Source organism: Mchenga conophoros, linkage group LG6 (genome assembly GCF_057382185.1).
Source record: "Mchenga conophoros isolate Kocher_MC1m ecotype Shallow Benthic linkage group LG6, M_conophoros_male_GT1.1, whole genome shotgun sequence".
In the NCBI taxonomy this organism is placed as follows: Eukaryota; Metazoa; Chordata; class Actinopteri; order Cichliformes; family Cichlidae; genus Mchenga; species Mchenga conophoros.
This window is the reverse complement of record NC_140531.1, coordinates 18,318,301-18,341,694: the sequence shown is the minus strand read 5'-3', so window position 1 is coordinate 18,341,694 and position 23,394 is coordinate 18,318,301. Positions and strand designations below refer to the sequence as shown.

At 42.5% G+C, this 23,394-nt stretch overlaps 2 protein-coding genes across 2 annotated transcripts; one reads left to right on the top strand and one right to left on the bottom strand.

Moving 5' to 3' along the window:
* Positions 1-1,549: 1,549 nt before the first annotated feature.
* usp38 (ubiquitin specific peptidase 38) lies at positions 1,550-11,062 on the bottom strand. Its single transcript, XM_085276576.1, has 11 exons — positions 10,710-11,062; positions 8,839-9,529; positions 6,510-6,645; positions 6,013-6,142; positions 5,782-5,883; positions 5,221-5,379; positions 4,839-5,029; positions 4,657-4,750; positions 4,447-4,553; positions 2,917-4,249; positions 1,550-2,306 (listed from the first exon to the last, which is right to left on the bottom strand). The coding sequence occupies exons 2-11, from the start codon at positions 9,518-9,520 to the stop codon at positions 2,136-2,138; spliced, it is 3,105 nt and encodes a 1,034-aa protein (XP_085132702.1). The 5' UTR covers positions 9,521-9,529; positions 10,710-11,062; the 3' UTR covers positions 1,550-2,135.
* A 1,874-nt stretch (positions 11,063-12,936) lies between these two features.
* smarca5 (SNF2 related chromatin remodeling ATPase 5) lies at positions 12,937-23,130 on the top strand. The gene is made up of 24 exons (XM_085276574.1): positions 12,937-13,220; positions 14,264-14,392; positions 14,479-14,645; positions 14,746-14,846; positions 16,793-16,893; positions 17,016-17,195; positions 17,696-17,851; positions 17,953-18,084; positions 18,204-18,272; positions 18,362-18,471; positions 18,591-18,817; positions 18,972-19,093; positions 19,203-19,355; positions 19,468-19,600; positions 19,749-19,897; positions 19,988-20,110; positions 20,211-20,318; positions 21,332-21,445; positions 21,535-21,657; positions 21,769-21,901; positions 21,993-22,111; positions 22,459-22,671; positions 22,797-22,907; positions 23,016-23,130. Exons 1-24 carry the CDS (start codon positions 13,149-13,151, stop codon positions 23,079-23,081), a joined length of 3,111 nt encoding a protein of 1,036 aa, XP_085132700.1. The 5' UTR covers positions 12,937-13,148; the 3' UTR covers positions 23,082-23,130.
* The last annotated feature ends 264 nt before the right edge of the window (positions 23,131-23,394 follow it).

Below are 23,394 nucleotides of genomic sequence, written 5' to 3'. Positions count from 1 at the left end.
GGAGCGGGGGGGCTAGGAGGAGGAGTTGGCCGTCCGACTGCGGTCTGGAGTGTGGGGCCTCCCTGCTGCTGCGGAGTCGGGGCGGTCTGCCTCCCCCCACCGCAGGGAAAAGGGTAACACCACCTGGGTCTGGGTGCAGTTCCCCCCTCCAGGGGCAAGGGTACCTAGACCCGGTTTGTAGAGGACGCTTGGGGAGTGTGATCGTGTATACAGCGTCACTTTATGTCTGTCTCCACGTTGGTTGAGTGTGGAGTAAGTGCATATGAGAGCATGAGGGTGGGAATGGATGTTTGTATATGTGTGTGCCTGTATGTCTGTGTCTATATGTCAGGTTGGGTGTCAGGCGCCACCTCTCTGGGGACATCTCAGGCCCTCCAAGGTTTGGAGGCCTATCTCCCCCTACCACCACTCCCCCTTTCAGTGGCGGACTCCCTCAGACATCGGTGCGTTGGTGGTTCTTTGTGTCCGGGGATGGGCGTCCAGGTACACACCGGCTCACTCCTTGGCGGCCGCTTATCGGGGCCTGGAGCCTGGTGCTCGCTCGGGCCACTTCGGAGGTGGGGTGCCCCCGGCCTCTCGGCCTGGGGCTTGGTCACTCAGGCACGGCTGACTGCCGGCGGAGCTCACAGGCGCGTCACTGCAACTCCCCCTGGCTTCTGCTCCGCGGCTGCTGAGTGAGCCCTCATCTGGGACTCTCCTCAGCTCTTTCTGGGACAGTGGCGCGGCTGCCCCTCTGTTGGTCTTCCTTGGTCTCTTGTGTTCTGGGGGCCTCTGGATGTCTGGAGTTTTGATCTCCTCCATACCTGCTTCATGCCCTGGAGGACAGGGCTGTGGCCCCCCCACACCCTCTAGCAGATCATTACATGAAGGAACCTTTAAAAAAAAAAAAAACAAAAAAAAAACAAGCGCGTCCATGCTCACAGGTGTACACACGGGTGATCACACCCACAAACTACACCCTTTTTGGCTCCTACCTCAAAGCACACTGTGTTCTGTTGATCTTATGTGCTGCACAATAATGTTTAACATTTAGTATTTACTGTCATATTCCCATATATCATTGTGATGCTGTTTATTCTATTACTCTTGTTCTCTTCTGCTTGTTTTCTTTTTTCTTTCTCAGCAGGTGATCCAGGTGATTGATATATGCATTTTTTATTTCTTTTTTTTTTTCCTGCTCATTCTGTTGGTTTTTGCCCTTCTCCCCCGTCCCTCTTCTCAGCTGTTTCTCATTCCCTCTTTCTTTCTCCCCTTCTTTCCCCCAGTCAAGTCTGTCCCGTATTCAGTAAGTGAAAATAAAATAAACAATAAAAGGTGAATCAAATGGACCATTACGGCAAGGCTGGGATGGTCAATTTGGTAAAGTAAATCCGTTGGGCATCTTTCTTTGCCTTTAGACAACAATTCTGATGGCAAAAGAGCCAAACGGGACAGGCAAAAAGAAAAAAAAACCAAAAAACAAACAAACATATACATATACACACACACACACACACACACACACACACACGTGTGTATCTATATAGATACACACAAGTCAATACTGTAATCAATTTGAAGTTCTTTTATTTGAAGTCATATGTACATTTATTGCATGTCTTGTATGAAACAGAGTACAGATCCCAGGCACAATATCCTCAATAATAAAATACCACAGCTCACAATAAGCTGCAAGTAAAAACTTAAAGTATGATAAATAAAAATTAAACAAATCTGTATTTCCAACAGATGAATGCCTTCTGTCTGTTTATTAGAAGATTAATCTGAAGTCGTTTGTATAATATTGAATCATATCCTGCCAAAATTCTTTCATTTGAGACAGAAATATATTTGCACCAGTGAGTAATAGCCACCCCGAGTTTTGACATTTGTAGGATTAACAGGAGATTACAATGTTTTCAAATCACAAAAATAAATAAAGAAAAATCATAGATGAGGACTAACCAAAACTTTTAGATTTAAAGAAAATCAAATGAAGAATCAGAGCCAGTTTTGATGTGTGTTGCTAGATCATTTCAGTGCTCCTCCTTTGCTATACATAGTGAGAAGATTCAGCGTCCTGTGGGATGAGCCCAGAACTCCCTTAGCACCAGTTCATCTGGATTTCCTGCAGCATTTTTATGCCTCTCTCTCTTTCAGAAGACCAGTCTACTAATAGTATTGAAGCCTCCGCCTCCTCCTCCTCCTCCTCCTCCAGATGGGCCGCAGCTCCCCGGTGGGTTATTGTCATCTGAACCGTTGGGCCTGAATGAGCAGGAGGATGATGGGGCCTGAAGAGCCTGGGTCCGAGCGCTGAGCTCCTGCTCCTAATGACAGCAAGCAGGGGAGAGAAGTGTTATTTCCAAGCGAGATTATATTTAAGCTTAAACAGCACTCAACTTTGCTGTGACAAAGAAGCAACGCTAGTTTGCGTGTGCTTGAAAGTCCATCAGAGCTTTCGCTGCATGTAATTATAGCACCCCCTAGAGGAGATTTACTGCAGTTGTAATGAAAAAAAAAGTGTGGTGGAATGTCAACTCGATGGAGCACAGTTCAATGACTCGTGAAATTACTCTTCACATCTTGTAACAGGACAGTTCAGATGTGCAGTCCAAATAAAAAACTCCTACACACTACATCTCCAAGTTATCCGTAAAAGCACGGCCTGCTTTCCCTTCACCTCTTTCCACCTCGGTGACTCTCTGACTTTTATAACCTCGATTCTTAGAAGTGTTAGTGTTAATGAGGCTTTAAGTCATGTTTGTGTAAAACAGGCAAAATAAGCACAATTTCTATCCAAATACCCTCAGAGTTCTTAAACCACAGATTTAATACGAGCTAATCGCTTCACACTTGAATTTATAGGCAGTGACAGTTTTAAAGGGTAACTGAACACCAGTATATGGAAGTGCATTTCATGTGTTCAACCCAACGTACCTGTAAATAGAGCTTGTTGTCTTTGATAATAGCATCCAGTAGTTCTTTCTGCAGAGGAGGCTCGGCACTCAGTCTCATTCCATTTGCCATTAGTCCCCCATTTAAGCTTTGCCCTGGTAGCTCCTGTTTCCTGTACATGAGCACATAAGCGGTGTCCTTGGGGAAGCGATTAGTAATGTTTTGCACTGATTGGAAAGATGTGAATGTTACTCTGCTATCATTGAAGAGCAGCCAATCTTTTGCCTCCTGGCTACTATTAGGCAGCATTTCGCTTTGTTCACGTGGAAGCGAGGGAGCTGAGCAGGTGTAGAGGTTGGACTCGGCCTGGGCGTTCCCTAAATCCTCTTTGATGCTGTACTGGTTGTCTGGATGCTGTGCCCCATCTGTTCCATTAATATTACGACCATAAGAGTAATAGTGGCCGCTCTCTGACGATATACCAGAATGTATTACGACCGAGCTGAGGACATAGGGGACCGACTGAATCGCCCTGCTCATCTCCTCTGCTCCATCTATCCTTGCCTTCTCCTCTTCCTCATCGTGTTGCGATGATTTGAGTTTCTTGGCCAGATTCTCGCTGCTCTCAGGAGAATCCACTTGCAAAGGAGACGAGGTAGAAGAAGAACACTGTGTAGGTACGGAAGGGTCATGTACAGGAAGTCTGATCAGCGGTGGGATGGTGACATTATCAAGAATCTTCCTACGGACATGGCATTTGGCGTCATATGAAAATCGCAGCAGAGTGAGAATCAAGTATTCAGGGGCAGACACCACTTTAATGGTCTTCTCTGCCCGCTGGAGGGAGCTACACTTCTCGCAGAAATAGGCGTTGTCTCCGTCGAGGATTTCCGGAGCCAGAAAATAATTCACCAGGTCAGGCACGGAGAGAGGAGGCTCATTTGTTACTGGCACAAAATGGGCATTGCTAGCTGGAGCTTTGGCCGAGCTTGGCTCAGGAGCTTCGCTGCCACCATTGACAGATCCCTGACAGAGAGCTTTGGGCTCTTCTGATTGCCTCTGTGTTTGAGGGCCATCCTGTAAAGTGGTACCTGGACAAAAGGCCAAAGAGAGGTCTGTAAAAGGTTCTTCTTTCTCAGAGATGCAGTTGCACAGCATACAGCAAATGCTCGTGATTAGCTTCCCTCCAAACATCTTTTCTATCAAAGTCCTTGTGTCATCTCCAGGTTTGGCCTCTGCTAGAGGCAAAATGGTCTGTTCATTGTCTTCCTGAGCAGACGTTGTTGCAGGGTCTTTGGAGCTCGTGTCAGCTGGGGAGGCAGCTTTTGGTTCAGCTGAATCCAGTGCCTGAAGGGTTTTCTCCTCCTCGTGTAACCTTGGGATCAGAAAACACTCAGCTTTTTATTGAAAAAAAATCAAACAAATTAGTGCAACGGCTATGTCTTTGTTTAAACACAGTTTACAAACAGTATTCATACGTAGTTAGCACTCACAATGCTTTATATTCATTAACATTTATTCCATTCCGCTTTCAGTAATGCAAATGATTGACAAGCTATTAATTTAAAATACCTGTCTAAAAGAAATCTGAGGTACTCTGAACAGTCCTGCTGAGAACCCACGTTGAACCAGGGGGGGCGGGACGCTTCCAAGAAGTTTCTGGGAGCATAGGCCGCCCTCTGTAGGACAGATAAACACAAATGAATGAAACACGTTAATATCTGCTGCTGTAGTTCTCCACTAACAATGCTTGTAATTGCTACTTAACAGGGCAACACTAACCTGAGTGTGTGCGAGGAAAGCAAAGAGAAGCTGAAGCTTTTTCATTAGTGTGTTGGAACCGTTTAGATGCAATGATAAAACATGCCTCCTGAAACTGAAGAAAGAGAAAGAAAAGTTGGTTTCATATTTCATTTCACAACAAGAACACCTGCTTTTACAGATTTTATGTCTAAAAGACTCACTCTGTGGCCATAAAAAGGGTCTGGATGATGCTGTTCATGTAGCAGGTGTTCCCCAAGTTGACTAAGCCTGTTTTGCCCGTCTCAGACTTAGCTTGCCTCAGCAGACCAGAGGCAAACGAGTTGGACTGAGACGTCCAGGCACTTTGATTCAACACCAGTTTGATCTTCTCTTCTGCAGATTTTGGTAGATCCTGAAAAGAAAAGAGACGTTTTTAACACAGTAAAAATGCAAAGTAAAAGTAACAGAAAGTCTAACTGAAGCTCCTCATTGCATATCATGTTTCATTTATAATGATCCAAATAAATAAAACATGGACCTGATGTGTTTTGTTATCGTTGAAATATCCAACTACAGAAAGAAGTGTTCTCCCCACTTGGTTACCTTGATGGCCTCCAGTATGTTGTCATAAAGGTCAGGGAAGCCAGAGTACTGGTACATCATGCAGTGTATGAGCTCAGTGAACTGCAGCAGGAACGCTTTGCTAGTGGGAAGCCCATCTGTCCTTAAGGACTGAACTAGATCTACTACATGTGGAACAACCTAAGAGAGAGAAGGGAATAAAGAGAAGAGAAAAATGTTGACTACACCGTAGCGCTGAAAACAGCAGAAGGTACAGCTAACATTAATCATAAATATCTGTGGTGCGGTGAGCCACGGGGTGGTTGCACATCAGAAACCCCACAGAGGTCTCATTTGCAGAGTATTTTTGAGCCTATTCATGTTTTTAGAATCTAATGAAATTGGCCAATTCAAGGGCTATTGCTCTGCATTTAAGTGCTTCACACATCATTAGTGAGAGTGTGGTGCCAAGCCCAGAGTTCTGGGAAAAGACGTCTATGCAGCTTTGAAGTAATTTAAGCCAGAAGAGACGAAAATGAGAAAACCAATAAAGTGGCCATACGAGAGGGAAATGGGCTGTGAGGACACAAGAGACCCCCTTACCAAATGGAAGGCCTCGGGAGAGTGCTGGAAACTCAGCAGCATGTGAGAGAGCACGGCCAGCGCCCCCTGACGCACAATGGGGTACCACAGACGACTGAATACCTATGGGTGGAGTTTAAAAAAATAAAATAAAATCATCTGTTGCGAACATGTTTATTTATAGAGGTGCTTCAGTAAAATGCACACAATTTCCATCTATTAGAAACTCATTGAAGAGTTCTCATTACAAACCAGTTCAATTTTAAGCAGAGTGACATCTATGAGGATAGTGAACTTCTGAACAGCAGCCAGGCCTTTCAGCAGAGCGATGACCCAGGTATCTACATGTTGGGCAAGAGGCCAAGATAACCAGTCAATCATCCTAGATGGACAGAAAAAGGATATGTTAACAGCAAATGACTGGAACAAACCCACCCACTCTTATTAAATAGATCCACAGATTTTCAGTTAAGATAATGTTCAAGCCATTTATACATGCATCCTAAAAACTGTACTTCTCCAGTTGTACAGTACTCTGTTTATAGTAACCATTGTCCATATGTAAATATGTAAGAAAAATTGTGTATGTTTCTGTTCTGTGTCCTGTGTACTGTTTGTTTGTATGTGTCTTTCTGGCTGCTGTTACAACCAAATTTCCCCTTGTGGGACAATTAAAGGATTATTCTATTCTTGTATTTAAATACTGTGGCACTTCTTTTGAACTCAAATAGCTCAGTGTGCAATTTCACCTGCAGAGTGCTTTAGTCATGTTTGCGTCTCTGACGTTCTGGTCTGTGGTGAGGCTCTTGATAAGCACTGTGATCATCTGGACAGGGATATGCTGGACCAGGCTGGCCAGTGCAATGGCTGGGTCAAAGGAAGGGTCTGCGATAATCAAATACATAATGTTAGTTTTTCTTTGTGTTCCAGCGGACACGTGTTGGGATACAAATTACACTTACAGTCTGTAAGAGAAAATAGAAAAAGAAACAAACACTAAGGTTGAACAATATGAAAGTAGAGGTTTATCATCATGAAAACACGATCACAATCATCTATGGTGCTTTATGCATCCTCTATGAAGAGGGGGGATGCTCTGCGGATATTAGGAAAGCATTCCAGGGGCACTGTTCGCCTGAACAATATCAATAAAATGGAGGCCGAGGGACCTTTCAATCCAAAGCGGATCTGCTCACAGAGCTCAAACACATACTGTCCATATAATATTTGAAACAATTTCCTGCTTCAAACCCAGAACATCAATAACATTTACCATCAGCTACTGCAACTTTGACTTCAGCTGAAACTCTCTCAACTATTAGAAGAGTGAAACTGCCCAAGAAAAAAAAGACTGTGTGTGTGTGTGTGTGTGTGTGTGTGTGTATACACATACACTCAGTCTTTTTTTTCTTTATACTTTTTGGGCAGTTTCACTCTTCTAAAAGTCTCATATATCTCAAATACACAAAGGAATAGTGGGAAGTGGGGAACTGGAAAAACTTAAAAACCATCATCACATAAGCAAGTTAAAACAAAAATTTCTGTGACTTAAAAAAAAAATCAATATACTTTTCATGCATTTTGTAAATCACTCTTATTTATTAGGGTTGGAGATGGTTTTGATCTTCCATACTTCAAAAAAAAAAATAAATGAATCAGTTGATATGAGTGCATAAATTAGGACTAACCATGATTTTACAATGTAAGATGTAAATTATTAAATAAACTAAAACAAATACTTTGTGTGGCTAGGTCATTGTACCCACCAACTCCAGAAATGATTAAGAGCTGTAGCTTCAGCAGAGTGGGTGTGCGTCTTCAAGGAGGCGCACACACGTTTTCTTAAAAACAAGAATAAATCACGCTAAACAGACTGTGAGAATAAATGACAGTAAGTATTAGCTGTCTCTCCACTGAGCTTCTCTTCAGTTGGATGGGCTCATACTCCACCCATCTGAAGTGCACTCCTAATTCTGCTCTGGAGCCTAGATGAGGTAACAGTGTAGCAGCAAATGAACCAGCACTCAACCAGCTGCAGATTCTGGTTGGAGTTCCCCTCCAGCTCTCAATAAAAAATCCAGAGCAGATCAAAGAGTATCATTACTAGCTGAAGTCCAAGACAAGACAGTTATACTGCCCTTCACATACCTTGCAACTCAAAAGTCCCTCCCTAATTAGCGTGCTCCAGAAAGAGCGAGAAAGAACAACAACTTAAAACAAAAAACAAACAAACAAACCAGGATTTGTTTGGCTTCTTAGCAATGTAAAGCTATTCAGGAATCAATAGCAATAGAGCAAAAGTCTTGCTCTTTTCTACCTTAAAACACCACTGCACAATCATGTTAGAGCCTGGTCTGTGCTTAGCTTACTTAGTAAGTCACAAATACATAACAGTGGCAGTACAAATGAAAAGTTTTATGATTTTCCTGCTATTTACATTTAGTGCCACCATGTTTGTTAACTCCAGGTTACTACTCTGACTTCGCAAGTGGCAAAAGCAAATCAAAGGGGGAGTTTGAGATTCAAATTTTGACTGGGAACTCAGAAAGTCAGGCTTATTCAGGAGCACATCATTAGTCTATCAAACTGGGGGATGGGTATCACAACAGTAGCCTGATGAACCTCTCAGGAGATGGTAGAAGACAGGAAGGGCTGGTACTAGCGTGTTTGCTGTGACTGAACTTTCAGAATAAGAGTACGGGCATTACCCAACAGCATCATTAATTGGTGGATGGCAGTATGCCAGGGAAGCCCACTCAAATGTGTGTCGAAAATATAAACAGCTGAATTCAAAGTCATTTAAGAGCATTTGAGCTGTGGGCAATCTCTGGGGAAGAGATGTAAATATCAAATAATATTTCTGTTTGAAATGCCCATCCTTAACGCTACTATTAACAAAATCCAAATTTGCTCTTTATGTTGAGTATTTCTTTTTTTTTTCCTTTCTTTTTTTTTTTTAAATGGCATCTATAACAACAAATGTCTCAAAACTGAACCCATTTAAAAAAATGTAATCACGTATGAAATGACTTTCTTGTTCCTTTAAGGCACAATTTATATGGAATCAAAGAGTCTTACCTGTAGAGGCGATAATAGCAAAGACCTCCTGGAGTGAGGGCAGCAGCGTGGCTGGGTCAGCCTTCCAGATGTTCTGTAGCAGCGCGCTAACTTTCGTCACCTGACCAACATACTCTCTCAGTTCCTGCTCTTGGCTAGAAAAGCAGTGGAAGGAACTGATGGTCCTCACCAGCTGCTGGCAGAACAGAATACCCGACTTATCTCTTGGGATGCACTGCACAAAGTCTGACAGCAAAGTGCTCAGGCGGGCACAGAAAGCGGGATCAGGTCGTTCACACACCATCCTTAAAACCTCCACCTGGATCACACTAAAAGTCTCCAGCACCGATGGGCAGCTGATGAGCAACCGCAGGCAGCAGTGAATGTATTCTACTATGGCGGGGTCTTTGCGGTCCAGCTGGCCGTAGCCCTGCTGGAGCAGACTGAGGACGAAGTCTTTGCTGAAGAAACGCTCAAACTCTGGGCGGTGGTAGCGTGCATAGGCTTCAAGAACCTGGGAGCCAATTTGCTTCTGGAAGGCATCTTCACCGAGCAAGATGAGGCGGGTGGTGAGTGTGAATAGTGCCTGACACTGATCCTCTGTCACTTCTCTCTCAGCTGCTTCCACTACCTTCTTCACAATGGCCTTCTTCACTGGAACAGAGTGATTGGAGCTCACCAGGCCCTCCAAAATCTTGTCCATGATGTCGATCTGTAGAGGAGAATTGAAAAAGTAATTAGGTGAACCATTAAAAAAAAAAAAAGAGTCAGAAAACATCTGCAGTCACACTAAATGGTGCACTGAACATTTGTTCTGTCACAGTTTTTGTTTGTGATCACACACGTCACAGAAAACATTTTGACTTATGACTATAAAGCAAAGGTGTAAACAGTAAAATTATTAGATTAGAAATCACAATATCAGCAACACCGCTCATGTTGAGCAGTTTGGGAGACAAAATTAGAAATGCAAGGTTACAATTGGCCAGGCACAGACTCCAATGGGGCCCCCTGGATGGCTCTGGGAAGTGGGATTGAAGGCGTGCATTTTGGACATTTAACTGTATTTTTAAAGGTTTTACAACTTTACACCAAAAATAATTAAGTAATACTGTAGTTAACAATTAAATGACAGAACGGTTGCTTTTTCGCGATCTACATGACATCCCGTGACTTTTTCCGTAATTTTACAAATTTCTTAAAATTTACGCCCAAAGAGCGGCGCTGACAGATTTCTTTCATTTACTACCGTAGCATTTCTTTATCGTGTAGTAAAAACGAAAGACACTTATTTTAAGATATCGATGTAGATATCGATATAGCTGTTAAGATACCTCTCGGATTAAAAGGTGTAGTTGAACTTATTTACCTTAACGGGAAGGGGGGCATTTAAAGTGGTTTCAGTGGATCTGTCACTAAATATAACGCACGACTTTGCTATACATTTTTTTTCAAGTTCAGCGTAATAAAACAAATTTAATGTATTGTCCATCTGCCTTGAAGACTGCACATTACATTACTATGTGCTATTTCACACGTGTTTTGCCTATGATCTATGACTCCTGCCGCTCTGTGTTGCTGCTGCTGTGGGGGATACACACAGATAGCCGACTAGCTTGCTAAAGCTAGTTGTAAAGTTAGCAGATATTTCTATATGTCTAGAAACTAAAGTACGGCTAGAATGAGCGTTAAAACTAAACCTGAGAAACAGTGCTGACCTCTCCATAGCGGCAGTTTTACTAACAAACTGCCCCCAACAAAAATACAATTAAAAGAATTTTTTAAAAAATTAGAAGAAGAAAGAAACAGCCGAAGAGGCCTGCCGTTAGCCTACAAACTGACTTAGCATAAATGCCATCATGTAACTCAAATAATCCAACATGTGTGCTTACCCAAATAAAGCATGTCAACAGCGTCCGACCAGAGTAGCTTCTGCCGTCGGTCAGAGCTAAATGTCTTCAGAGAGATAAAACAGTTTTATGTGTATTTATTTTGGTCCATTTCCTCGCTCGGAAACAGCTGATTAACCGTACAGCGACGTCATTCCTATGGACAGAGACGGTGGTAGGACCCTTGGGGTGAAGCTATTTTTCTCTTAACTTTGCCTGTTCCGCTTTTGTTACATTTGTGTAACGGTCAGTCGTGTGGGTTTCCACGGATGGCGCTGCTGGCCGTTTGACACGCTTCCAGTTAAACGAAGCTGCGTTTCCGCGAGCATTTTCGAGAACCTTTATCCTTTTATTGTACACTTCGTGTGTTGCGTTCAACCACTACTCGTTCATCTGCCCTTTTTGGGATAACGCTACGATTAAAAAAAAAATCATGAAAAGATGGAAACCTCCCAGCTTCCACCTAACATTCAGATTGATCTGCATCTTGGAATTGTGATTATCAAAGACTTTATTTTCAAATTTTTGCATCCATCTGCACTTTCACACTGAATTAAGGAGATGTTGTTTGTTATACGAATGGAAGAGTTAGGCATGTGTAATTTAACAAGAGATAGGGGCATTTTCTTCTCGGCCCAGTAGGATATGTAATCTTGTTTGTACATCTTTGTTTTTTTGGGGGGGTTTTTTTGTTGCGTTTTTTAATACTACTACTACTACTACTACTAATAATAATAATAGATTAAATGCCTTTCCGGTAAGGGTATTAACAGTTTGTTCTCCACCTCAGCTTCAATGTGTCCAGTTTACAGACAGTCCCTGAGCCTTAATGATTCTCCCAGCAGACTCCTGAGTACACTGTGCTTCCCATAGCAGAGTAACATAGAATTTCCATCATTTGGTGCACACATTGACTCCATTAGTAAATAGAGCCTGCTCATCCCCAGCCTCTGTGTTGGTCTTTCATTTCAGCCTGTTGTCCATGTTGACACCCAGGTACAGTGCATGTATGTCTGTGTAGCCATCTTCTTCCAAGGGACACCTCCCTGGTCTTTTTCACATACAGAAGCAAATGATTGCTCCCAGACCACTCCACAAAGGCATCCACTATAGTGCTCACTAGTCTTCCTACTGCCCATTACTAATACATCTACTCACTGCAGAACTGTCAGGGGATTTCTAAAGGTTCCATGACCTAGAATTGTACTGAAAGTCTGAGGTGTACAAAGTGAACAGGTGTGGAGACAGCACAGTCTCCTGTGGAGCTCCTGTACTGCACATCAACAAATCAGACTGAGCACTGCCCAGTCTTACATACTGCAGCCTCTCTGTCTCTCTGTCAAGCAGTCGGTAATCAATGAGATGGTTGATGTGTTTGCTGACATTTCCTGTAACTTTTCCCTCAGCAGCAGCAGCTGAGTTGTATGAAATGCACTTGATAAATCAAAGAAGCTTATCCTCACAGTGCAGCTCTTACTCTATAAATGGGGAGTAAGCTCTCTACAGCACATAGATGACTGCATCATCCACTCCCAGAAAACGTGTTACTTTAGGAAACACAAGTGGGACTGAAATATTACTTTACTATAATATTTCACCCTATCAATCACAAATATTGACTTGGCTATGTCTTTTCTCTAATCAGTGAAACCCATCAAACTTCCTAGAGGGGTGATGCTAGTGTCATTGGCTTCAGAAATGAGTTATAATATTAAAGCATGTAACTTTGGAAGTGCAAGGAACATATCAATGTATCCATATATATGTCAGGTCTGGTTAAAATGTTTTTGAAAATGCATTATTTATTTTTGTTTTTAATAGTTTTTGTGTTAGTCTTTTTAATTATTCATTGCATGGAGGGCATATGTCAGATGCTAGATTCAGAACAATAAGTAAAGGTATTTCAATAAAAAAGAAAACTTTTAAAAGAAGGTGAGTCCCGGTCTTGCTGACATCCAGAGATTCAATAAGCAGCAAAACCATCAAGTTATAATAAAAGTGTTTTACTAAACCAGCAAATACTAAAACTAATCATATTAACCTATACATTGTTGCAGTTTAAAAATCGTTTTAGTTAAGTTTAATTTTTTAAAGGCTTTAGTTTAGATTTAGTTAACTATAGTAACCTTGGAGATGACTGGAAGCTGTCATATGAGCCATAACAAAAACAAATACTTTCGACAGTCTGCGAAGGCAGCATAATAAAATCTCGCGATAGCGCGCTCAGACCCGGTAACTATGTGAACGCGGGTGCGCGAGAAAAATCTTGCTAGCGCGAACGTGCTGCCTGCGACCAACCGGTGTGTCTTTCATTAAAAACAACAGGATTGTCCTTATTTACCTAGAGGAAGTTCCGAAAATTCTCAACGGCTCTTAAACGGGATCACACAAGTCACCTAATAACAAACGATATACCTGAACGGAAAAGGAAAATCGACAAAAATGTCCGAAAGCGCAAACTGCGTGGAACAGCGGGAAGAGCAGGCTGAAGTTGAAGACGCCGGAGGAGCGGAGGTAAGATGTTTCAAAATGGGAATTATATCCTTTCGACGCTGACTTCGTTTCTCACAAAGCCGACACACGAATGTATAACTCTGAAAAGGTCCATCTCTTGTTCAGGCATTTTTCGAAATCAACTGTGTGAAACTTTCAGTTTGTCAGTTAGCTAGCAGCGGCGCTACCATTAGCTCCCGAAGACAACAGCCAGATCCACCAGCGCAGCAGCGAGGCCAGCCGTTTTCATGAGCGCCCACTCTACTAGCTTAGCCCCGCTAGCTGCCTGTCTCGTATCGCTCCAGAAGTCCTTACTTGTTCTATGCTTGCTCTCAGACCTGGTTCACTCAGTGGGACGCTTATAACAGTGAGTCGGCTTTTAGAAAACCCCGTGAAAACAAATTGGGGGGGCAGAAGCAGTCCTCTCAGCTGTACCGTCTGCTCCTTTGTTTTCGGAGCAGACCGCGTAGCAATGGCTGTTGTGACCGGGGAAGGATGCTGCTTCGCTGGCTGCGTACAACTCGGCCAAAAAATGATTTGAAACTTCTATCAATATAAAAATCCCACATAAAGAAAGCTGAAATTCCAAAACACCGTCCTTGCTTTGTATTGGAAGCATTTTCTCCACAAAAAGTCTTATCATTATCACCTCATCTTCTTTTAATAGAGATTTAAATTCACAAATTTACTGGTACTTCTCAGCACGTCTGATAGCAGAGGGGTAAAAGAGACTGATTTATTCTGTGACGCAAATGTGCTATCAAAAGTACCTTCCCGTGACAGTATATGATTAGAAGAAGAACTGACGGTATTTCAGTCAATACATGCCCTGTTTTCTGCAAATGTGAATACCGATGCACCTTGAAATTTTGGTTTGCCCTTTGGCTTGTTTTTGAGCCAGTGAGCTCATCTCTTCCTATCAGTTGTTGTTGTTGTTGTTGTTGTCCAGTGAGCTCATCTCTTCCTATCAGTTGTTGTTGTTGTTGTTGTTGTTGTTGTTGTTGTTGTAAACATAAGGACGACATCCACTAAGACTGGTTTGTTTTCACCATACACTCCCTTAGGAGAAGTCTGACTCTTCAGATGCTGGAAAAGAGTCCTCTTCAGATGCAGGTGCTGATGGACAAGATGCCTCCTCCTCCTCATCTTCCTCCAAAACTAAAGACTCTACTCCAGGTTATGAGGAGAAAGTGGTAAGTCCTCTCTTCCATCATTACATGGCTCACCACTGTACTCCTGGGTCGGAAGATGAATGGGACTTTCTTTCTGTGTAATGCAGCAAACAGACCGGACCAACAGATTTGAGTATCTGCTGAAGCAAACAGAGCTGTTTGCTCATTTCATCCAACCAGCTGCACAGAAGACCCCCACCTCACCGCTCAAGATGAAACCGGGACGTCCTCGTATCAAGAAGGACGAGAAACAGAATTTGCTTTCAGCTGGAGAGTGAGTATCTATCCCTACAGAACAGTTTCTTTTCCTCCATTTAGAAAGTTTTCTCCCATTGTGATTTATAACGCTGTGTCTTTTATTATTTTTTTAAAAGCAACCGCCACCGTCGCACGGAACAAGAAGAGGATGAAGAGCTTCTTAATGAGAGCACAAAGACCACAAATGTGTGCACTCGCTTTGACGAGTCTCCCTCCTGTAAGTAAAGACCTGTTTTTATGGGGACTCAAAGCACACACTGAGCATGAGCAAATAACAAATATGTTATATACAGTGGGGCAAAAAAGTATTTAGTCAGCCACCGATTGTGCAAGTTCCCCCACTTAAAATGATGACAGAGGTCAGCAATTTGCACCAGAGGTACACTTCAACTGTGAGAGACAGAATGTGAAAAAAAAAAATCCATGAATCCACATGGTAGGATTTGTAAAGAATTTATTCGTAAATCAGGGTGGAAAATAAGTATTTGGTCACCTCAAACATGGAAAATCTCTGGCTCTCACAGACCTGTAACGTCTTCTGTAAGAAGCTTTTCTGTCCCCCACTCGTTACCTGTATGAATGGCACCTGTTTGAACTCATCATCTGTATAAAAGACACCTGTCCACAGCCTCAAACAGTCAGACTCCAAACTCCGCCATGGCCAAGACCAAAGAGCTTTCGAAGGACACCAGGAAAAGTCTTGTAGACCTGCACCAGACTGGGAAGAGTGAATCTACAATAGGCAAGCAGCTTGGTGTGAAAAAATCAACTGTGGGAGCAATCATCAGAAAATGGAAGACATACAAGACCACTGATAATCTTCCTCGATCTGGGGCTCCACGCAAGATCTCATCCCGTGGGGTCAAAATGATCATGAGAACGGTGAGCAAAGATCCCAGAACCACACGGGGGGACCTGGTGAATGACCTGCAGAGAGATGGGACCAAAGTAACAAAGGTCACCATCAGTAACACACTACAACGGCAGGGAATCAAATCCCGCAGTGCCAGACGTGTTCCGCTGCTGAAGCCAGTGCATGTCCAGGCCCGTCTGAAGTTTGCCAGAGAGCACATGGATGATACAGCAGAGGATTGGGAGAATGTCATGTGGTCAGATGAAACCAAAGTAGAACTTTTTGGTATAAACTCAACTCGTTGTGTTTGGAGGACGAAGAATACTGAGTTGCATCCCAAGAACACCATACCTACTGTGAAGCATGGGGGTGGAAACATCATGCTATGGGGCTGTTTTTCTGCCAAGGGGACAGGACGACTGATCCGTGTTAAGGACAGAATGAATGGGGCCATGTATCGTGAGATTTTGAGCCAAAACCTCCTTCCATCAGTGAGAACTTTGAAGATGAAACGAGGCTGGGTCTTCCAACATGACAATGATCCAAAACACACCGCCCGGGCAACAAAGGAGTGGCTCCACAAGAAGCATTTGAAAGTCCTGGAGTGGCCTAGCCAGTCTCCAGACCTCAACCCCATAGAAAATCTGTGGCGGGAGTTGAAAGTCCGTGTTGCTCGGCGACAGCCCCAAAACATCACTGCTCTCGAGAAGATCTGCATGGAGGAATGGGCCAAAATACCAACTACTGTGTGTGCAAACCTGGTAAAGACCTATAGTAAACGTTTGACCTCTGTTATTGCCAACAAAGGTTATGTTACAAAGTATTGAGTTGTATTTTTGTTATTGACCAAATACTTATTTTCCACCCTGATTTACGAATAAATTCTTTACAAATCCTACCATGTGGATTCATGGATTTTTTTTTTTTCACATTCTGTCTCTCACAGTTGAAGTGTACCTCTGGTGCAAATTACTGACCTGTGTCATCATTTTAGGTGGGGGAACTTGCACAATCGGTGGCTGACTAAATACTTTTTTGCCCCACTGTATGTGGCTGATCCTGATACAGCCAATAAAGGAAGCACTGAAGCACATTGTCTTTGTACTTAGCAGAATTCAGCCAGCTCATCTGTGTCACTTCACTCAGTTAGGAGCCTTCCTAAGCAAATTTCACTTGACTTGCACTTGTTGATCTATTACTGCCCCAATAAGAGGCAGCAGAAGCACTCCCCCTAGTGGTGGGAGTTTTTATTAGGCAAAACAAAATTAAAACAATTCTTACAGAATTTTGTTTTCTTGTCTGTAATGTAGATGTGAAAACAGGGAAGATGAGGGACTATCAGGTCCGTGGTCTGAACTGGCTCATTTCTTTGTACGAGAATGGAATCAATGGTATCCTCGCCGATGAAATGGTCAGCACTTTTTCACGTTTCTACTTATTCATGGAGTTAAATTACAGATATTTTTATCGTGTCATAATGTTTTTTTTGTTTTTTTTTTTTTCTTCATTCATGTTTTCTTTTCTTATTGTCAGGGATTGGGTAAGACTCTCCAAACTATTGCACTGCTGGGTTATATGAAGCACTACAGAAACATCCCTGGTCCTCACATGGTGCTGGTTCCCAAGTCCACCCTCTACAACTGGATGAATGAGTTCAAGAGATGGGTGCCTTCCCTTCGTGCTGTCTGCCTGATCGGAGACAGAGATGAGCGGGTAAGCTGTGTCAAAAATGTATCAATGGTGTGAAAATCAAAGCATTTTTTCAGATGCTTTGGTTGTCCTTCACCAGTTCTATTTGGTGGACTCCATATTGTTTTGTTTTTTTTGTTTTTGTTTTTTGACTCCCACAGGCATTTAAAAAAGTTTTAAAAGGTGTTAAATACTGCAATCTAAACAATAAGGCCTTAATTGTTGTTTAATGTCTTAATTCAGTCTTTAAAAAGTCCTTATGCCATACGTTGTGGGAGGTAGGCTCTTAGTAGTTGGTTTTTATGACTGCAATTTAGATTGCTAAAATAACAGGTAATAACATCTATTTTTGAATAATAATTTATTGTTTGTTGTTTGTGACACAGGAAACGATTGTGTAACCGACAACACTCATGTATTGTTCTGGTTTAAAATTATTATTTTTTTATGTATTGTAGACACATATTTATGAGATTAATCTGTAGAACTCTGGTGGTAAAAACAGTTTTCTGCTTCAATGACAGACTGCCCTGATCCGAGATGTGCTGCTGCCTGGAGAGTGGGATGTGTGCGTGACATCCTACGAGATGCTCATCATTGAAAAGGCGGTGTTCAAAAAATTCAACTGGAGATACCTGGTCATTGATGAGGCTCACAGGATCAAGAACGAGAAGTCAAAGGTCAGACAGCTGCTGAAACAAAATAGTTACACATGTCAGCCACCTAACCTTTAGTACTGTGAGATGGTCAGATCGCTAAGGTTTTCTTTGCTTCTCCATAGTTATCAGAAATTGTGCGTGAATTTAAGACCACCAATCGTTTGCTGTTGACTGGAACACCCCTGCAAAACAACCTCCATGAGCTGTGGGCTCTCCTGAACTTCCTGCTGCCTGATGTCTTCAACTCATCAGAAGTAGGATTTCTATAGAAAACCACAAAATCAGTAGTTTATAGAAGAAGTCTTGAAAACGCTTTAGAGAAGAGGTGTTTCTGTATTAAGGTGCCAATTTAATTTCTCTTCTTTTTTCTCAGGACTTTGATTCCTGGTTTGACACAAATAACTGCCTGGGTGATCAAAAGTTGGTTGAACGTCTTCACACTGTATGTATTTAATGCGACTATCCAGCACGCTGCTGTACGTTGTAAGGTGTGTTATATTTCAGTTGGGTTAATGCGCTCCCTGCGTGTAGGTGCTGCGTCCTTTCTTGCTTCGTCGTATCAAAGCAGACGTGGAGAAAACTCTGCTCCCCAAGAAGGAGATCAAGATTTATGTTGGCCTGAGTAAGATGCAGCGGGAGTGGTAAGCATCCCCAGTTAAAATGGACTTGCTATAAAACAAGACCTGAGCTGTTTTTGTGTTTTTCCCCTGCTGTATTTGTGGATGCTGAACTTAAGTTGTTGTGTGCTACTACCCGTCAGGTACACAAAGATTCTGATGAAGGACATCGACATTCTGAACTCGGCGGGTAAAATGGACAAGATGCGTCTGCTGAACGTTCTCATGCAGCTGAGGAAATGCTGCAACCATCCTTACCTGTTTGATGGGGCTGAGCCCGGCCCACCGTACACAACAGACATCCACCTGGCGGTGAACAGCGGCAAGATGGTGGTGCTAGACAAGCTGCTGCCCAAGCTAAAAGAGCAGGGTGTGTGGATTCTTTTTGTTCAGTATTTTAGTTATCTCTTTATTACTGGCGGGAGGGCTCATGCTCCCGTTTGCATATACATTTTTAAATGCTGGTAGAATTGCAAAATTGTTTTAATTACGTCTCTTAACGTCTCCACATCCCTGTTTTGTAGGTTCACGTGTGCTCATCTTCAGTCAGATGACCAGGATGCTGGACATCTTGGAGGACTACTGCATGTGGAGGAACTACGGTTACTGTCGCCTGGATGGGCAAACTCCACACGAGGAGAGACAGGTGAGATGTGGATTTGTCATCTTCCATAACCAAAAGCAATTCCTGAGTGTTTGGTATTGAGAGTGTGACTATAAAAGCACTTAATTTTCACGTGTTTGTGTATTTACAGATCTCCATCAATGTTTTCAATGAGCCCAACAGCTCAAAGTTCATCTTTATGTTGAGCACCAGGGCTGGAGGTCTGGGTATTAACCTGGCAACAGCAGATGTAGTCATCCTCTACGACTCAGACTGGAACCCTCAAGTCGATCTTCAGGCCATGGTTAGTAGTCTAATATGATGATCTACCTGAGCATGAGTGTAACCAATGAACTTGATTGTTTCGGTCAGATTACCTGACTTTTTTGTTTGCTTGTTTTTTTTCATCTGCTTAGGACCGAGCTCACAGGATTGGTCAGCAGAAGCAGGTCCGAGTTTTCCGTTTCATCACTGAAAACACAGTGGAGGAGAGGATTGTGGAGAGGGCCGAGATGAAACTGCGCCTGGACTCGATCGTCATCCAGCAAGGTAACTCATCTCACTTAAAGTCAGCCTGTTTAAACTTGTTTTAGTGTCCTGCATGCTGCTAAGAAATAAAATATGAAGTTCACATAGTGGTACTTGTTGGAAATTGCGAAATAAACTAAACTTTATTTTATTTATTTTTTGAAAATAGGGAGACTTGTGGATCCGAGTGCAAACAAACTGGGTAAGGATGAGATGCTCTCCATCATCCGCCACGGTGCCACACATGTGTTTGCTTCCAAAGAGAGCGAGATCACAGATGATGACATCGATGCCATCCTGGAGAGAGGTGAAAGGAAGGTGAGTCTGGTTGCATTAGCTGAAAAGCATCAATCGAAAGTTATTGTGTGAATTTAAAAAATCAAACACTTTGAAATGATTGTGTACCAGACTATGGAGATGAAGGAGAGAATGTCATCGCTGGGCGAGAGCTCTTTGAGAAACTTCACCATGGACACGGAGAACACCAGCGTGTACACCTTCGAAGGAGAGGACTACAGAGAGAAGAAGAAGGTAAATAGGTTGGCCAGCATCGGTATTTATAATCTGGGACTGCCTTTCTTTTGGGAAAAGACTTAAATCCTTAGCTTGTGATTTTCATTTTTCCGTTCAGGTCATTACAAACTGGATCGAGCCGCCCAAGAGAGAAAGGAAAGCCAATTACGCGGTGGATGCCTACTTCAGAGAAGCTCTGCGAGTCAGTGAGCCCAAAGCACCAAAGGTAGGAAACCATCACTGTACAAACATCATACAGACAGAATCTATTAAAGCATCAGGATGTTTAATGTTTATTTATTGGGGGTTTGACTAAGTTCTTTGATGACTAAACAAGGAAAAACTCAAATTAGTCCAGTGAACTAGTGTAAAACTAAGAAACATTCAGTTATTAAGTTAAATTTGTTAACCGTTTAATATACAATGTCAAAAGCCTTGTAAAGAAAACCATGTGATACCATTAATCACATTCTTCAATAATGAATCATGTCGCTTAACTGTGTGCCACCTTACATTGTGCATTATGGACATTGCATTGTATTCTCCAAACAGGCAACTAAGAAAAACACGTATAATAAACTGATCTTAAATATGATATGAAAACATGTTATTACAAAACATTGTTTTATCTGTGATCTCAGTCTTTCACCTTTTTAAAGAACTAACACGAAAAACTAACAATTATACTATTACTAAAACAATCAGGCCTAGATTAATGGCGTTTCTCAGCAGTGATGCGCCAACTGGTGGCAGGTGGCGGCATAACATTTAGGAAACAACCATTTACTGCAGCGGTCCCCAACCTTTGCGCCAGGGACCGGTTTATGCCCGACAATATTTTCATGGACCGGCCTTTAAGGTGTCGCGGATAAATACAACAAAATAAAACTAGTACCTGTACCGAAAAAAGAAAATTTATTCATAACACACGTGAAAAGACCAAGGAAAACAGAGTAAACGATAATAACAAAATAACGCTGAAAACCGATAAAACCCTGAAAACTATACATTTCACACCTGAGCCTCAACTCTCGCGGCCCGGTACCAAACGACTCACGGACCGGTCCGAGGCCCGGGGGTTGGGGACCGCTGATTTACTGCATTGAGTATCAATTGTAAATCAGTTAGACTGAATGAATACGTTTGGTACAGACTAGTGACAATAGCGATGATTAGGTGACTAGTTGTGCATGTCCCTATTACTTATTTTGGATTGCCTTTTTTTTTTTTTTTTGCCAGGCTCCTCGTCCGCCTAAGCAGCCAAATGTGCAGGACTTCCAGTTCTTCCCTCCACGTCTTTTTGAGCTTCTAGAAAAGGAAATTCTCTTCTACAGAAAGACCATTGGATATAAGGTTCAAAGAGATCAGACACATTCCTATTTGTCCAAATTTTGTTGTCTTTTGAGAAGACTCTAACTGGATCTGTGGCTTTGTCTCTTAAGGTTCCTCGCAATCCAGACATACCAAACTCTGCTCAGGTCCAGAAGGAGGAGCAGGCTAAGATCGATGAGGCCGAGGCCCTCACAGAGGAGGAACTGGAAGAGAAGGAAACCCTTCTGCAACAGGTGGATTATTTTTCTTGTTGACTTGCAGCCAGTGGCTGATATACAGGAAATGAAATGTTTGCATATTTCTCTAAATTGTGCATTAACGGATCAACTGTACGCTTGTCGCAGGGATTTACTATTTGGAACAAACGTGACTTCAACCAATTCATCAAAGCAAACGAGAAGTGGGGGAGAGATGATATTGAGAACATTGCCAGAGAGGTTGAGGGGAAAACTCCGGAGGAAGTCATGGAATATTCTGGTAATGGATTTTTTTTTTCTTCTGTCGAAAGCAAACCCAGATATTTAAATTGATTTATTGTGTGACTTCATGTTCGTGTCCTTTCCTGCAGCTGTATTCTGGGAGCGCTGCAATGAGTTGCAGGATATTGAAAAGATCATGGCTCAGATAGAAAGAGGAGAGGCCAGGATTCAGAGGAGGATCAGCATCAAGAAAGCACTGGACTCAAAGGTAGCAGTCAGTCAACTTTGAAATAATAATAATAATAATAATGATAATAATGATGGATTGCATTTATATAGCGCTTTTCTAGACACTCAAAGCGCTTTACCATTCCACTATTCATTCACTGTCACATTCACACACACTGTGGTGGAGGCAGCTACAGTTGTATCCACAGCTGCCCTGGGGCAGACTGACAGAAGCCAGGCTGCCATATCGCGCCATCGGCCCCGTATCATATAGTATGTTTTCTAAAAAACCCCAAAAAAGATTCTTTTTGTAGTGCAAGTTGCTGAGTAGATTTCTCATTCAGCATTGTGTTTATCCTTCAATGTGTTTCTCAAATCCTCCTTTAGATTGGCCGCTACAAGGCTCCTTTCCATCAGCTCCGTATCTCCTATGGGACTAACAAAGGCAAGAACTACACAGAGGAGGAAGACCGCTTCCTCATCTGTATGCTTCACAAGCTTGGCTTTGATAAGGAGAGCGTGTACGACGAGCTCCGCCAGTGCATCCGCAACTCACCACAGTTCCGCTTCGACTGGTTCCTCAAATCTAGGACTGCAATGGTGAGTTTGGATTACTTCACTCTTATTTCTCAGTTTTTTTTCCTTCTGTTATTTAAACATTTTTTAAAAATTGTTTTAATAATTAAAAATGCAATTTTTATTTTCTCCCCCCATTTATCGTGTAGGAGCTCCAGAGGCGATGCAACACCCTGATCACCCTGATAGAGAGAGAGAACATGGAGCTGGAGGAGAGGGAGAAGGCGGAAAAGAAGAAACGGGGCCCAAAGACCGGCTCGGTAAGCTACAAATTCATCCCATAATAAACATTTCAAACTATTTTAAGCTGTCTATTAAGGACAACATCCTTTTATTATTATTTTTTTAATCCATTTTTTCCCTCCCAGGCGCAGAAACGAAAGTCAGAGGGAACTCCAGACGGTCGAGGACGAAGGAAAAAGCTCAAGTTGTGAAGCTGCTGGAAAAACCCGCATTAACAGAATTAAAGACGGCAGCCAGCTATCATTAGTCCTAGTGTCTGTGTTTGTTTGCAGGCTGTGATAATGTACTGTGTAAAATCCCTGACGGACTGATATGGTTGTTTTAGGTTCTAGGAAGTGTTTCTTTACAAGCCTGCCTTGTCACTTACCTAAACACTGCAGCTGTGCTGGGTTAGATTTTGTTTGCTAGTCCTTATTTTTTACTAGTACTTAATTGAAATATGTGTATTTATGCCTGTTGGTTGTACCACATTCCATTGCTTGAAACAAACAATATGTACCCTTT

Excerpts from the sequence above, each read along its gene's own strand:
- usp38 (XM_085276576.1), bottom strand. The coding sequence starts at position 9,520 with ATGGACAAGATTTTGGAGGGCCTGGTGAGCTCCAATCACTCTGTTCCA. Across the intron at positions 5,884-6,012 it reads CTCTGCTTAAAATTGAACTG|GTATTCAGTCGTCTGTGGTA; the intron begins GTTTGTAATGAG and ends CTCCACCCATAG. Across the intron at positions 4,554-4,656 it reads CTTTCCTCGCACACACTCAG|AGGGCGGCCTATGCTCCCAG; the intron begins GTTAGTGTTGCC and ends TCTGTCCTACAG.
- smarca5 (XM_085276574.1), top strand. The coding sequence starts at position 13,149 with ATGTCCGAAAGCGCAAACTGCGTGGAACAGCGGGAAGAGCAGGCTGAA. Across the intron at positions 14,646-14,745 it reads AATTTGCTTTCAGCTGGAGA|CAACCGCCACCGTCGCACGG; the intron begins GTGAGTATCTAT and ends TTTTTTTAAAAG. Across the intron at positions 20,319-21,331 it reads GTGAGCCCAAAGCACCAAAG|GCTCCTCGTCCGCCTAAGCA; the intron begins GTAGGAAACCAT and ends TTTTTTTGCCAG.